Raw genomic sequence first — 13338 nt, 5'->3', positions numbered from 1 at the left:
TTAGGAAATGGGTCAGATTGAGTTTCAAAGTCCAAGATCCCGTCCATAACTAGTGATCAGCGTATGCACACTCGGAGCGCTGCCACAGGCGTTTAGGTTTGTTTTTCGTCGTACGTAGACGTGAGACTCCCACAGTCACCGCGGGTGCAGTGCAAAGGCTCCGGCCGGTCGGTCCCTTGCCCCACCCCGCCGGGCCCCGCGTCCCAGTCACACAGTTTTGTCGGGCCAGTCAGCTGACTGCGGCTGTGCGGCGGCCGCGGCAGCGCCGGCCCGTCAAGTAGTGTGGGCCCCGCACCCGAGACCACGTCCGTGGGAACTCAGAAACGAGCGAGCTGAGACTGCCCGAAAAAAATGTTCAGAATACCTATATCACCGGGTGTGGGGCAGTAGCGCAACAAACAAAATACTCCCAACCACTGGTAAACACCTTCAAAACAACTACTATGTGTTCACCACTACATATAACGGCAGTGGGTGACCCACATCATATCCGAATTCTCACAATATAACCACGGCTCTGGTATAAGCCGGACCGAGTTCACAACGTAAGTTGCCGAGCAAGAATATTAACAATATCCCCTGATGACACCATCACACGTGAGTGAATGCTCATAGAGCGTCAATGGAGGGACCGCAGATGGGTGACAATTTCCGCCGACGATCTGCGCCTGAAATCAACTGCAGAAGCCGCACTTAGCTCCATAAATATACACCCGGCGCGGCCGGGCTCAGAGACATTCTGTCCAAGTGAGGTCAGCGCAAAGTACCGACCGCGGTCAGCAGATACGGCTCTCTGATGTCGATAACGAGAGTTGATATATTGACAGTGATTAGCGCTAGAGACGTGAGAGTACCGGCAACAGGCAACCACCGTTACTCGATAATCGTCAACAGTTTGTTGGTTTTTGCGCTCAGTGTTGGGCGGATTTTTCTGAATCAATGACACACGCGACAGAAGATCATACCATTGCTTGATTGAGGGAAATTGAGGGAGGGGTTCTCGTCAGACCACGCCAAGGGGAGAGGCTCCAACTTAGTCTGAGCGCCAGCTACCACTGGGCCCAAGCCCTCAGTCGGAGGGAAGGGAGGGGGAGGGGTGTCAGTCAGCGGAGGACCAGCGCTGCACGGGCAGATCGGCACGCACCAACCGGACCGCAAGACGAGCGGGTCCGCTGCGGGGCCCGGTACGGGTGACTGGAGCCAGTGGGTGCCATGAAGGATCTGTGCAGGCACTGAGAATGTTTGGGTGTTGCAAGATACTTAAGTCACTAACTAGATTTAGGATACATAAGTGCTTCGGGGGATGACGACCGATTAAAAACGGTCGGAAAAACGGATTGCTCATCGTATCCGTTCAATGTTTACCGCTCCTCACCAAACATGAGAACCATGGCAGATCAGCTTCCAAAACATTCGCAACCATTCGCATGTCCTTCCATCACTATCACTGTAGTCAGGCCCCTACCACCGAACACGTAACCAGTAACCACACCCCATCACAGCCTCTGTAACCCTGCCCCCCCCCCCCCGTGCCCGGGCGCGGCGGCGACGGTCTCGGTACTCACAGGTCAAAGTGTTTGTTCCACTTGGGACTGAGCGTAGCGTGGCACGTCTCCGTGCAGTGGCACTGGCCAGAGCCGTCCACGCTGATCCGAGCGAACGGGTCCGGCAGCCCTGCGGACGGCCGGACAGATGGAGATTTAGCAGATGGAGATATAACAGATGGATATATAACAGATGGAGATACAGAGAAGATGTATAGCACTGAACAGAGATGTGACAAATGCATGGTATTTCAATTTGCAAAAAAAAAAAAACTTTTAGATACCCAGACACTTTGGTTGATTTCTGGGCGAATATATTTACTTAGACTGAGGACAGCGTCATAGGGATCCCCATTAGAGATGGCAAAATGTGGACCCGAGGACCCGGTCCACAGAACCGGTCTAGACCCATATGGGTCCAGACCGGTTCTTGGAAATTGTCTGACGGGTCCAACCGGGTCCTACCATAAACCATACATATTGCACACTACGCCTGATCGCAAAATATGAAGTGAATGGAAATAAAACATTTGCTCATGTATGTTCCTTTCCACACTGTAGCTCATAAGTATGTCCAGTGGAAAAAGGCTGTTTATATGATGCCACTTATAATGATACCTACAAATAGTTTGCATTAACTGACTTTTGGGGAACGGGTCCAATTGGTTCCGATTCCAGCCTAGGCCGGGTCCGACTGGTTCCAGAAATGTCCTGCCGGGTCTGGTTCGAGTCTGGTTCCCGAAATTTTCAACTTTTGCCACCTCTAATCCCCATTAGAAATGGGATCCCATTAACTTCACTTTTAATCAAACCAAGTTATAAACAAGGAACAATGGCATGAGGTTGTGGGTTAGGTAGTAGGTACTCACTGAAGAAATCCTTCCTGGCCAGGTCCTTGGCACATAATACTGAAATCATAAGCACATTGTGAGAGCAAACCCATCGACAGGGTTCTCTGGTCTTGACACTAGCTGGATTGATGGTAAAACAATATAAGCTATAGGTATGCATCAGATTCATCCAAAGAAAATTTGTTCAATACCCAAGAACATTTACTGGACGAAAATGTGGTAAATAGGGAAAAATGTCATGGGTTTTAAAATTATCAATAACCAAAATGATTGTATAAAAATAGGGAGAAACAATGGTAATCCCAACAAACAGACTTAGGACTCAACCTTCTCACACAACTGCCAGGCCCCTTCACTCCCGCCACTCACTTGTCAGCCGTATTTTGGAGGTGCCATTCCTCCGGTGACCACTATTGGGTGACATTTTTCCCATGCACCATGTATTGAGTGATGGGCATTGCACTTCCACTGCTTTTCAGCACATCTGGAAACAAAACAAGGACAGACAATATGGGTCAAGTGTCACACACACCTAGCAGCAATTAACAGAAAAGAGCATAAGAAAGTAAACTAGAACAATAATTCCACATCATAAAAATATCAACATGACAATGGAATAGCATGGCCATTGGCCACACTGATAGCTGGTTGCTAACAGGACAGGAACTTTAGTTAAGGTTTAGACTGGTCACTTTGGGTCAGATTCATGCCAGAAAAAGATCTCTCCTCCATTAAGTGTGTAATTAAGATGCAACATTGTGTCAGTTAGGCTTAGGTGCTCACATCAATTGAATCTCATTTAAAGATTGAATGCAATCACTAGTTGTCAGTTCTTAAGATGTAAAAAGTGGGCCCTAGCCCTGCATGCATCAAAATGTGAGGCTAGACTGACTGATAACATGACAACAAACTAGATGAGCTGCACCAGCTACCAGCCACGGTGACAAAACTGCACCAGTGTACACCAACCGCCCAGACTTTTTCCAATTTCCCACAAACCTGCCAAAACATTTACTTCTTAACACAAAGTTCACTTTGTGAAAGTTAACTTTGTGAACTTTGTGAAAGTTAACAATGGTTAACATTCCACACAAGACAGTCAGTAACTAGAGGTACAGGTTTATGCCATAACTGTATGTTCATATGACATAACAAGGGTTAGACATTCCACTTAAGTAAGCATCAAAGTTTAGAAACATGCACTTCTAACATTAAACTGCAATATAAGGGCCAACAAATCCTTGCATTACCCTTGTAAGCCTCCTGTGCACCATTTTTGGGGCATTTTTCTGGCACATTGTTAGGTGCCAGAAAAGCAACTGGGCATGACACCACTTTTGGGCCACACTGATCCACGATCCATGCACAATCCGCACTGCGCCCCTAACAAATCCACACTGCAACCTCAGAGTGCCCCGCAACCAAGAGATCTGGCCAACACTGTCATGCTTTACAGCCTGGAGCATGATCCCAACTGTTGCTCACAAAAGCAAATATTTGACAGCAATCAAACTTCAAGCAAATGGGTTCGAGAATCGGGTGAAATCAAAATGGGTTTATAAATGGGTGGGGATGACGTGCAGGAGTCAAAGAAACAATCATGAACACTACCAGAAGTTGGATAAAAGGATTTGGATGCTGAGGAGCTAGTCTTCTTATCTCCTCAGTTTTAAAAATTACCTAGGATTCCATAGGATGTCTCAAATCAAATTAACAAACACCTTTAGGCTCAAGTGGTGATAGGCAGCAGTTTGAAAGGGAAAGCAAGTAAAATAAAAGGTGACTGATGCCTCACTCAGTCCTAACGAGAACCAACCTTCATTCCCACAATATTACCCTCATACCTTGCTCATACGCCCTGTCCTTTCCTTTTCAAGCGAATGTGAAGTGAGTTGATAGTGAGTTGGTGAGAAACGCTGAGTGGCGCGCGTTAGACGAAAGCCTTAGTTAGGGATGATAGTTTTGCAGCCAGTTTTGAACTCGTGATGTTCACGAATCGCTTCTCAAAATAATTTCTGCGCTTTTTTACAGGTTGAAAATTCAAAAGTGATAAGAATAATAACTGGCAACAGAATGGGATTAATTAACAGTCATATTCAATTTTCGTCGAAATTAATTGGCCTTTAGATGGATAGAGATGAACCATTACACTTGTAAAATATTCTCGATTCCGATCTCACATCACTCGTGAGCTCGTGAGCTGCAAGGCCCTAAAATAGTGAGTTGAGGACTTCAACTTGTCGGCGAGTTCACGAGTTGGTTTGGGTGTTTTGCGTTGCGTGGTATTATTATTTATCAATTATTTATATTGAATTGGCAGAATTTTACGAGCGAGTTATTGACCAAATTGCTGTATCACAAAGTTCACAAATGTTGACAAAACATGTATTTCTAAAAAGTGAAATATAGGTTATATGGCATTGGAAATATAAGGGAGGGTAGGGCTATTTAGCTGCAAATTAAATATCTTAAAAAGCAATTGCTATGACATCAACATTTATGCAAGCGGAAATGCTGCACTTGTTATACTACATGTCTGCAAGCTCGTGCCTAGTGGTACGCCAAGTCACTCTTCAAGTTACCCCGAAAATACCTATTCGTCTGGTTTTCCACCATTCATGGAAAAGTGAATAACTGTATAAAAAAATAATTATTTGCATGTGCATTCCAAATAAACTAGACTAGCCTGTGAAGAAATTTGGCACAGCTCTATTGCATAATGTGGATGCTAAGTGCGGACACCCTAAACGTGTAAGCTGTAGCACATTGCCCTCTCTCCTAACCTAATATTTACTCTAGGCTTGTGCATCAAGAGCTTGTTTTTTCACTTCAACTTATCAGAGATCAAATCAAGATCCACTGTAATCACAGGTTCAAACAAACATTTTCTCTTGTGGAAATTCATTGAGATCATGATTCATGAATTGTTTTTTGTTTAGCCATAATTGATTTCAGACAAGTGCATGGATCCAAGGAATTGGATGTGGGATCTGATGCCACAAATCTTGATCTCTTGCTTGATTACCTAGCTACTTGATGCATGGATGATGGAAATTTAGGGACGCCAAGAGCCTGTAGTGTCTGCTCATGCCAAGACCAAGTTCTTGGGTGACAGTGTTAGGATGGTTGAGGCAGGTTGAAGTGCAGATGTCTCCAGTGAGTGTTGGGACAGTTTTTGAACACATTGTGGGTGTTGTTACCTATGACAGATGGAAGTAGGCTGTTCCAGTTGTTGATGACTGACTGAGAAAGGTGACAGCATGGGCCGCTTCACAAGATTTCAGGAGTGCCCTCTTGGGCTCTGGTCATAGTCCTGTTAATAACTCCCCATATCCCATCCAAAAAGTTCACAGGCCCAGTTTGAAGTTTGTCTAAAGATCTGTTGCGACCATAGATCCACACTCTTTATGGGCGATCGAATGAGATTGCACATACTGAACACAGCTACCTATGCATGTGTCTGCCCTGTTGAAATGTGATCTTTGTTTTGTTGCAAGTTTACATAGGATTTCAGTGGTTCTGCCCAGGCCCCAGCTTTGAAGGGATGACAGCTTAGGTAGATACCAACACTTCACAAAATATGTACCTATATATGTTGTTGGTATGGAGAGACTGAAGCACATGATGTATTTTTGAGTACCTACCCATGTATTAGCAAAAGTACCTAGCAGGCTGAGTGATTTCCACTCTAACATTCATCACTTTCTCCTACACCCCATCATTGCAGGTCCGAGGGCTGTTAGCATCTGGCTGTGATGTCCGACTCTGCTGAACCCGAGGATGGTGGCGGTGGTGACCCTCCGGCCGCCGGACCCGAGGACGCCCCCGACCCAGCAGCGCCCGGGGCGGACACAGAGGCTGGGCCGGATACCGAGAGCACTACCAGCCGGGCGGACACGGAGACGGGTACGGACACCGGGAGCACCGCTGCGCCGGCGGACACCGTGTCCGGAGCCGGAGCGGACACTGGAACCGGAACCGGAGCGGACACCGGAACCGGAGCAGATACAGAGACGGACACGGATACCAAGAGTGATGCGCCGTCGGAAACGAAAGCTAAAGACAGAGGTGAGGGGAGATCTAGCCTAGAAGCATGTTTTAACACCATAGAACACATGCCACTGGTGTGTGATTCTAAGCTTGGCTGGTTGGTATGAATCAAATTTGTTTTTTATACTTTTTTCCATGTTTTCTTTTTTTGGTATTTATGAATAGCTGAGGACTCCACTGTTTCATTGGAAAGTGACACTGTAATTTGATCTGGTAATTTTTCTGGAATGAAGGGTCAGGCTCAAAAGGTTGAACCTTTTGGCTGGTTGAGTTATTTTCGTGAGCAGTCTACCAATTGCCAATCCTCATCGTTGTCATTTGATTGCTTTTCCTCCTCTTCCGTGAGGGATGCAAGTAATAAATACCTGTGTCTTACCATCGATATGATTCTGCTCAATCCCTGATAATGAGTGTACTGATCAGGTGCCGACAGTGATGAATCTGTTCAGTCTCCAATTAACAAGTTGTCTGATCACTGCCATCCAATGTATTTTCCTGAGTGGTCTATTACATAGATCTCATAAATGATCTAGGTACTCATTCTCCGATAGCCAGTCTGCCCGGTCTTTCATGATAAGTAAGTAGTAACCATTGCTTCCCCAACAGGGCGATAAGCGAGTTTTCACCGTTCTGTTGAAGCGTCCTTCCGGTATTCTGCGATTGGTCTGCCTGGCCTCCGGTGACTGTCTGATCTGCCTTCCTCAGTGAACCTGCTGCTGAAGGCGGCCGGGGACGCTCCGATCATGCGGCAGCGGCTGTGGAAGGTCGATCCGGCACAGAAGGTCACCTGGGTCATCCAGTTCATCAAACGCTACATCCGCATGGAGCCCGAGGAGTCACTGGTGAGGCTGGGAGACGGGTATAGGGGAGTCGCTGCCGCTGGGTAGATGGGGGATGGCGGGGGAGGTGGGGCGTGGTCAGAGGAGCCTCCGCCCTCCGGTGGGGTAGGAGGAGACGGGAGTGTGCGATGTAGAGACAGGAGATGTGGAAGAGTCAGTAGGGATGTGGGGAGAGTCACCGATGACACTCTGATGTGTTTAGGGGTGGTAAAGCGTCGCTGGGGGTGATTGGGGGTCCCTGCTGGGACTGTCCATTTAGTCCGAGTGGAGAATATGTAAAGGTGTCGTTAGAGAAGCGAGGAAGACTGTAGGAGAATTTCCGAGGGGATCTGAGATTTACTGGCAAACATGAGGGTGTGAGGAAGTTCCTGGCGAGACTGGAAGGGAGTAGCTAGGAAGACTAGGAGTCGCTATTAAGCATTGTGTAGGAGGTGAGGGCGAGACAAAAAGAGTCGCTATGGGTATTTGTCGAACTGGGGAGTCGCTGAGGATGCGGAGTCGTGATGGAAAGCTGCGGAAGTCGAAGAGGAGGAGACAGGGGTCCCTGGTGAAACTGTGAGAGGAGAGGTGAGGGGCCGCTGGATAACCAGAGAATCGCTGGTGAGGTGTTGAAGTTCCTGCTGTTGAACGGTGGAAATAAGCCCGTCTCAGCACTACTTACTTATAGGGGACTTAAAAGGAATGTGCATGCCTAGGAGATGAAAGGTGTTTTAGAATCAATTTTGAATGTGAGTTTGTCTTTTTTTATATCGTTATTACTAGTTTACTTATGCTACTAAAATTATCGCCCCACTCATGGGTGTTGATGAGAAAAGAGTTTTTCATTGAATTTTTCATATATGGAGTCATTGTTTTCACGGCCTCGCGCCCAGCTATTGTCTGGCACATCACAGATGAGAAGGTTTGTTTTCACTGCTGCCTCCACAGGCGAGTGTTTCGATCGTCGGCAGTACCGTCCTCTCTCGTAGCGCCGCCCAAGCAGCTCCTCCTGACTGTGCCGGCGGCCTCTGACACTAACCGCTCCCCTCTCTGACTCCACGTCCTGCACCCCGGCAGTTTGTGTACGTCAGCCAGGCGTTCTCACCCGCCCCTGACACTAACCGGTCCCCTCCCTGTCTCCACCTGCACCCCCGGCAGTTTGTGTACGTCAGCCAGGCGTTCTCACCCGCCCCTGACACTAACCGGTCCCCTCCCTGTCTCCACCTGCACCCCCGGCAGTTTGTGTACGTCAGCCAGGCGTTCTCACCCGCGCCGGACCAGACCATCGGTAACCTGCTCGAGTGTTTTGGATCAGAGGGAAAACTGGTGATGCACTACTGCAAGACACAGGCCTGGGGCTGAGGCGGCCCGGCCTGTGTCGTAAGACGCGGGCCTGGGGCTGTCGTAAGACGCGGGCCTGGGGCCGATTCGGTTCGAACTGTGCCGTAAATGCAGTTGTGGGACTGCGAGCTACTGCTGACCCAGCTGTGACGCGAAGTCACGCGGCAGAATGGTGGGTGACACTCCCAAGTGATGATGGAGACATCAGAAACTGTGATCTGAGACAGGAGGCGGATAGTGGATTATACGGTGATCTAGCGGGTGGCCCAGAAAAAAACGTTCCGAACTTATGAGGCCTATATATCAAATACGAGAACAAATAACGAGCCAAAATTTTCATCAAGTTTGCGTCATTTCTTTGCGCATTGGTATGCCAAATTATAACACTATACCATCATTTTCAAGCTGGCAATCTTGAGTTGAATTAAGCAAGACGTTTTTGCTTTTTTTGCCGATGTCAAACGATAGTGATGATTGGGTTAGACGTCCCGACCCATGTTATCAAAAAGAATAAAAAATAGAGCACGTGAATGAAACCAACACCTATGTTTTTATTTTAAATATTTTTGTCTCACTTATGTGCCAAATATTCAAATACTGAGCCAAAATGGTGCTCATGGATGTCATTCGTTTCAACACCAAATCATGTTTCGAGCAGGAGTGGCACGGTGCATGGATTACTGCTGATTACGGAGCGAGCGAAGCGAGCGGAGTCTTACGTAGAATAATGGAAATTTCTGAGTATGAGCGGCCGGCCGTGGTCACGATTCTGCGACGCTTATATCTCAGCAACCACTTGACCGATTTACATGCGGTAATTTTTGTAGGGTAGCTTCATTCCTTCTACCAAGTATTGGACTATTCCCGATGCATGTGGGTGACCCCTTATGCACGTGCCACGTGCAAAACGAAGAGGTGTCACTTTTGTAATTGTTGCAATATCTCGGTAACTACTTGGTCGATTGCGCTGAAAGTTGGCATGCAGGTAGGCACCCACTAGGCAATGCATATCCATGTGCCAGAGTTGGGGTGCTGCTGCACGTGCGCACGTGCAGGGGTCGATTCCAGATCTCGAGAAAGGCTGGACCGATGGCGCTCAAATTTGGTACATGGCTAGGGACCGGTTAGTAGGGTGCCGTGCAAAAGTCAGTTGGGACCCATTTTGCACGTGCGCACGTGCAGGGTGCCGCTTCCAGATCTCGAGAACGGCTGGGCCGATTGTGCTCAAATTTGGCACATCGCTAGAGACCGGTTAGTAGGGTGCCGTGCACAACTCAGCTGGAGGTACCCCCTCGAAATTTCGCACGTGCAAGGCTCACCCTCTCGCTCGCTCCGTTAGTCGCCCCAAAAGGCGTTATACTGGTTACCTTCCTTTCAGTAGATCAAACAGTAAATCGACCGGATAAGGAAAACAAACTAAAGCAGACTGGTTCCTGTGCCAGAAGACCACAGAATAGCTTATGAAAAACAACATTGCCAGCAGATGACAAAAAAAAAAACTGGTTGAAAAGCTACCTTTTCCCAGGAATGTCAGCCAGGAAAGCATTTGAGCCACAAGATGGTTAGAAAACTGGAAACTTCTTCCGATGCCGCTGTCACAGAGTCATCTTGGTTGCCTGAGGGAATGTGTCATCCTGAGACCCGAACCATCAATGAGACTAGCTGCCAGTAGAAGTCATGGCTCTAGGCCGCGGTGCCGCGGGGTGAAAGTGACCCGTTCACTCACATTTTTTTTAGTAAACATCGGAGCAAAAAAGTAATTTTTACATGGCATGCTTGAAGCACGAACCGTTTAAAAAGTGATTTACCGAACACCATGAAAATCACACCATTTACTGAAAATGTGTGCCGCATTGACTATTCGAAGTTTCAATGTTGTATCTTTATCACTTTCTGAGACAATATTGATTTAAAGTTGGGAACGTTTTTTCTGGGCCACCCGGTATATACTCTGGATTATACAGTCAGAGAGACGAGACATGGAGCACGGGGTGTGCGTCTCCAGCCTTGTGCGCAATGGACGCTGGGTCGCGGCAGTAGTCAGATCCGAGTGTGGTCCGTTGGATCGCAGCTGCCAACTAGACTGCCTCTGGGCAGTGTGCGCTGCTTCTATGCGTCCCCTGTCGCACGGAGAAGCATGAAATGCAGACGGGATGCAGTTACTGTCCAGTCTTGATCTAAGACACTCCCACGAGTACACGGAGCGGGCCTGGGGCCGCTCCGTGTACTCGTATCTACAGTTGGTGAGATGGTATTCCGGATAGTGGGCGCTGAGAGAGGTGAGGGAGCTCAGCTCAGTGTGGTCCGTGAGTGGGTGAGAGTGACGGACACACGCTCACGATGCCTTTTTTGTTAATAGTGCGTTCAGTGTTTATGTCGCCACGGGATAATCACTTGTACCATGAAGGTGTGTTTATTAGGAGAAAATGTCGTGCAACTTTGATCTTATTCCGGCAGTGATGTGCATTTGTGCATGTCATGTCAATCGTTGATCAGCACGGTAAATGCCTAAAAAATGCCCATTAGTTGAATGCAATGCGTGATTGTCTCCTTCCCTTTCGGCAATTTTCAAAAACAGTTATATTCAAGTCGAATCCGCATTGTTTCATATTGCAATTTTAAGAATAGTAAATGTCTTTTCTTTAGTGATTTAGTTTCATGCCGGCGGGTTTACAGATGGTTAGTCATTTTGTGATATGGCCGGTGATTAGTGATTGCGTTCTTCACCGGCTGTCCGGGTCTGCCGATTGTAGTTTTATTTATGCCGATATATGTGCTGGTCAGCTCCTATGGTGCGACTCGCAGTACGCCATATAGGTCAGTGTTTCCCATAGCTAATGGATTAGCAGGGGAATCAGAGTGCCCGTCAGTATATCAGTTTGTGTGGGTGATTTTAGTGTATTTTTGTCGTGCTTGGTGTTATTTCTCAGTCATTGCGCTGTAGGTACTTGCATTATAAAGCGTTGATTCAGATGTTTAAATAAATATAGAATCGTGCCTTTTCAGTCGATAGTTTCATGCAATCACTATATGTATGTATACTTTTCCACCGAAGTCGAATCGCATTCTTAGTAGATAGCAATGGAAATGGCTAGTTCAGCGTTGCAATAGGTATACGATCTCGCACGCACTTCTTGACCACTCGAAGGTGAAGAGGTGGGACGGGCGGGCGGAAGTAAATGTTTCTGCAGAGAGGCCTGTACCACCCTCATCGTGATCCGTTGTGTTGTTAGGAGCTGCCGGGTGTGCTGCCATTTGCTGAAGGGCATCCAGCAATAGTTCGATGATGGTTTGGTTTCCTGGTAGGTGTCGCCACTGCTGTAAGACGGAGAGACTGAGAGTGCGAGGCGCTGCGCATTGTGTCAAATTTCAATACCTACCTGTATTAGATCAGACAGTGACCACTGACCTCAGAGATAAATAATGTCAAAGACTCATAGATTAGGCTTTCTTCTATTATAAATTTATCTCACAACAAGTTGCAAAGCACGTCCATCGCATTTTCTTTTGCCTAACCGTGTCAGGATAATATCCGCAGAAATTATGCGACGGTTATGTCTTGACCAAAAAATGTCGCACCGCATCGGTCGATCTGTAGTGTATACTGAACACACTCAAGGTGTTTTCATCGCTCTAATGTGTCTATCAATAGTTGTGGTAAAACTGCTGGTGACCGTTAAATACCTGATTATCGGGGGTAGCATGGGAGCACACTCTGTAACTGTACACTGCTGAGCACCGCGGACGTATCGCCGTCGTACAGTCGCCGGCGGCGGGCGGTGAGTCGGGCGGCACAGCCTACCTCTCAGGGGCGCCCGCCGACCGACCGGTCAAACTGACTGACTGCGCGGACCCCACCCGGTGGAGTCGACTCCGACCGTCGCTCCTGGGTCCACACTCCCTTCTCCCCCGTCCCCTACCATCGCCCCTGCTCCTCTTTCCCCTCCCCTCTCCCCCCTCTCGCCGCCACGCCGTCCGCGCGCCGTCCCTGTCGGCCGTCGCACGTGCGTCGGTACCGTCGGCGGGTTCGTCGGCGCCGACGTCAGGGCCTCATCACCCGTCAGATCGGGCGCCACGGCCGACGATCCCCAGTAGACGCCCATACCGCCCCGTCGACGCGCGCAGTTGGCGGCAAAAATCGATAGACAGCCGCGGGCGGTCTGACATTTGGTGGCCAGATGTCAGCTCTATAAGGGCCGGGGGGGGGGGGGGGACTGGGACTCAGTATGTGGGCCGAGGTGAGGGTTACTGGGGAATGAGGGTGCTGCGAGCAGATGTGGTCGGGCTGTTTCCCAAATTATTCACAGAAAACATGAGTTGGAAATTTCTTTTAAAAAATATGTAAAAAAACGTTTGAAAAAAAACGCAAGGGTAACATAAAATCTGAAAATGAATCACCCGGTAAGTGCCCAACAGAAGATCACGTTTCGGCTCAATCGGCTAAGCCAGTCATTGAAGAAATATCAGTAGAACAGTTTTGACCCCTGGCTTCGAATTGGCGAGTGGCAGGTCTCGGAACGATCGTCACATGCGACAAAAGTATGTCTGTTTGAAGTTCTTGTTTGAAGGAATGTGACTATGTGATGCAGCAGACCGTCGCAAAGCTGAAGTCTTGCCGAGATAGAACGCTAAAGCCCAGGCTACATTAGCGGTCGGTTTTCGCGTTTTGCCGATTTCGGTGAAGGCGGCCAGTGGCGGCGGAAGCAGGGGGGCAAGGGGGGCAGCTGCACCCTA

General features: G+C 48.2%; 2 protein-coding genes across 5 annotated transcripts in view; one reads left to right on the top strand and one right to left on the bottom strand.

Moving 5' to 3' along the window:
- The window catches only part of LOC122370541 (E3 ubiquitin-protein ligase SMURF2-like), a 40942-nt gene extending 36621 nt beyond the window's left edge, over positions 1-4321 (bottom strand). The window contains exons 1-4 of the mRNA XM_043346214.1: positions 4240-4321; positions 2765-2879; positions 2414-2452; positions 1566-1674 (exon numbers count right to left, since the gene is read on the bottom strand). Of these exons, the coding sequence (XP_043202149.1) occupies positions 1566-1674; positions 2414-2452; positions 2765-2828 (212 nt within the window). The 5' untranslated portion in view covers positions 2829-2879; positions 4240-4321. The remainder of the gene's footprint in view (positions 1-1565; positions 1675-2413; positions 2453-2764; positions 2880-4239) is intronic.
- A 237-nt stretch (positions 4322-4558) lies between these two features.
- LOC122370547 (autophagy protein 12-like) lies at positions 4559-11609 on the top strand. 4 transcript variants are annotated; one of them, XR_006254575.1, is made up of 5 exons: positions 4838-5146; positions 6123-6463; positions 7151-7287; positions 8503-8776; positions 10569-11609. XR_006254575.1 is itself a non-coding variant. In XM_043346223.1 (4 exons), exons 2-4 carry the CDS (start codon positions 6151-6153, stop codon positions 8623-8625), a joined length of 573 nt encoding a protein of 190 aa, XP_043202158.1. In that variant the 5' UTR covers positions 4559-4613; positions 6123-6150; the 3' UTR covers positions 8626-11609. The 4 variants fall into 4 exon arrangements, 2 of the variants coding, with proteins under 2 accessions (XP_043202158.1, XP_043202157.1); XR_006254574.1 differs by having other exon boundaries at positions 8503-8853; XM_043346223.1 differs by lacking the exon at positions 4838-5146 and adding an exon at positions 4559-4613 and having other exon boundaries at positions 8503-11609.
- Positions 11610-13338: the final 1729 nt, after the last annotated feature.

The sequence above is a fragment of the Amphibalanus amphitrite genome, unplaced genomic scaffold (assembly GCF_019059575.1).
Source record: "Amphibalanus amphitrite isolate SeventyFive unplaced genomic scaffold, NRLGWU_Aamphi_draft 001143F_arrow, whole genome shotgun sequence".
Lineage (NCBI taxonomy): Eukaryota > Metazoa > Arthropoda > Thecostraca > Balanomorpha > Balanidae > Amphibalanus > Amphibalanus amphitrite.
The sequence above is the reverse complement of the archived record's forward strand: the minus strand, read 5'-3'. Positions and strand labels throughout refer to the sequence as shown.

What these genes read in the sequence shown, in the direction of transcription:
- LOC122370547 (XM_043346223.1), top strand. Translation starts at nt 6,151, where the DNA reads ATGTCCGACTCTGCTGAACCCGAGGATGGTGGCGGTGGTGACCCTCCG. An exon ending in AACGAAAGCTAAAGACAGAG is followed by an intron (nt 6,464 to 7,150) that starts GTGAGGGGAGAT and finishes TGCCTTCCTCAG; the next exon opens with TGAACCTGCTGCTGAAGGCG. An exon ending in TGGAGCCCGAGGAGTCACTG is followed by an intron (nt 7,288 to 8,502) that starts GTGAGGCTGGGA and finishes CACCCCCGGCAG; the next exon opens with TTTGTGTACGTCAGCCAGGC.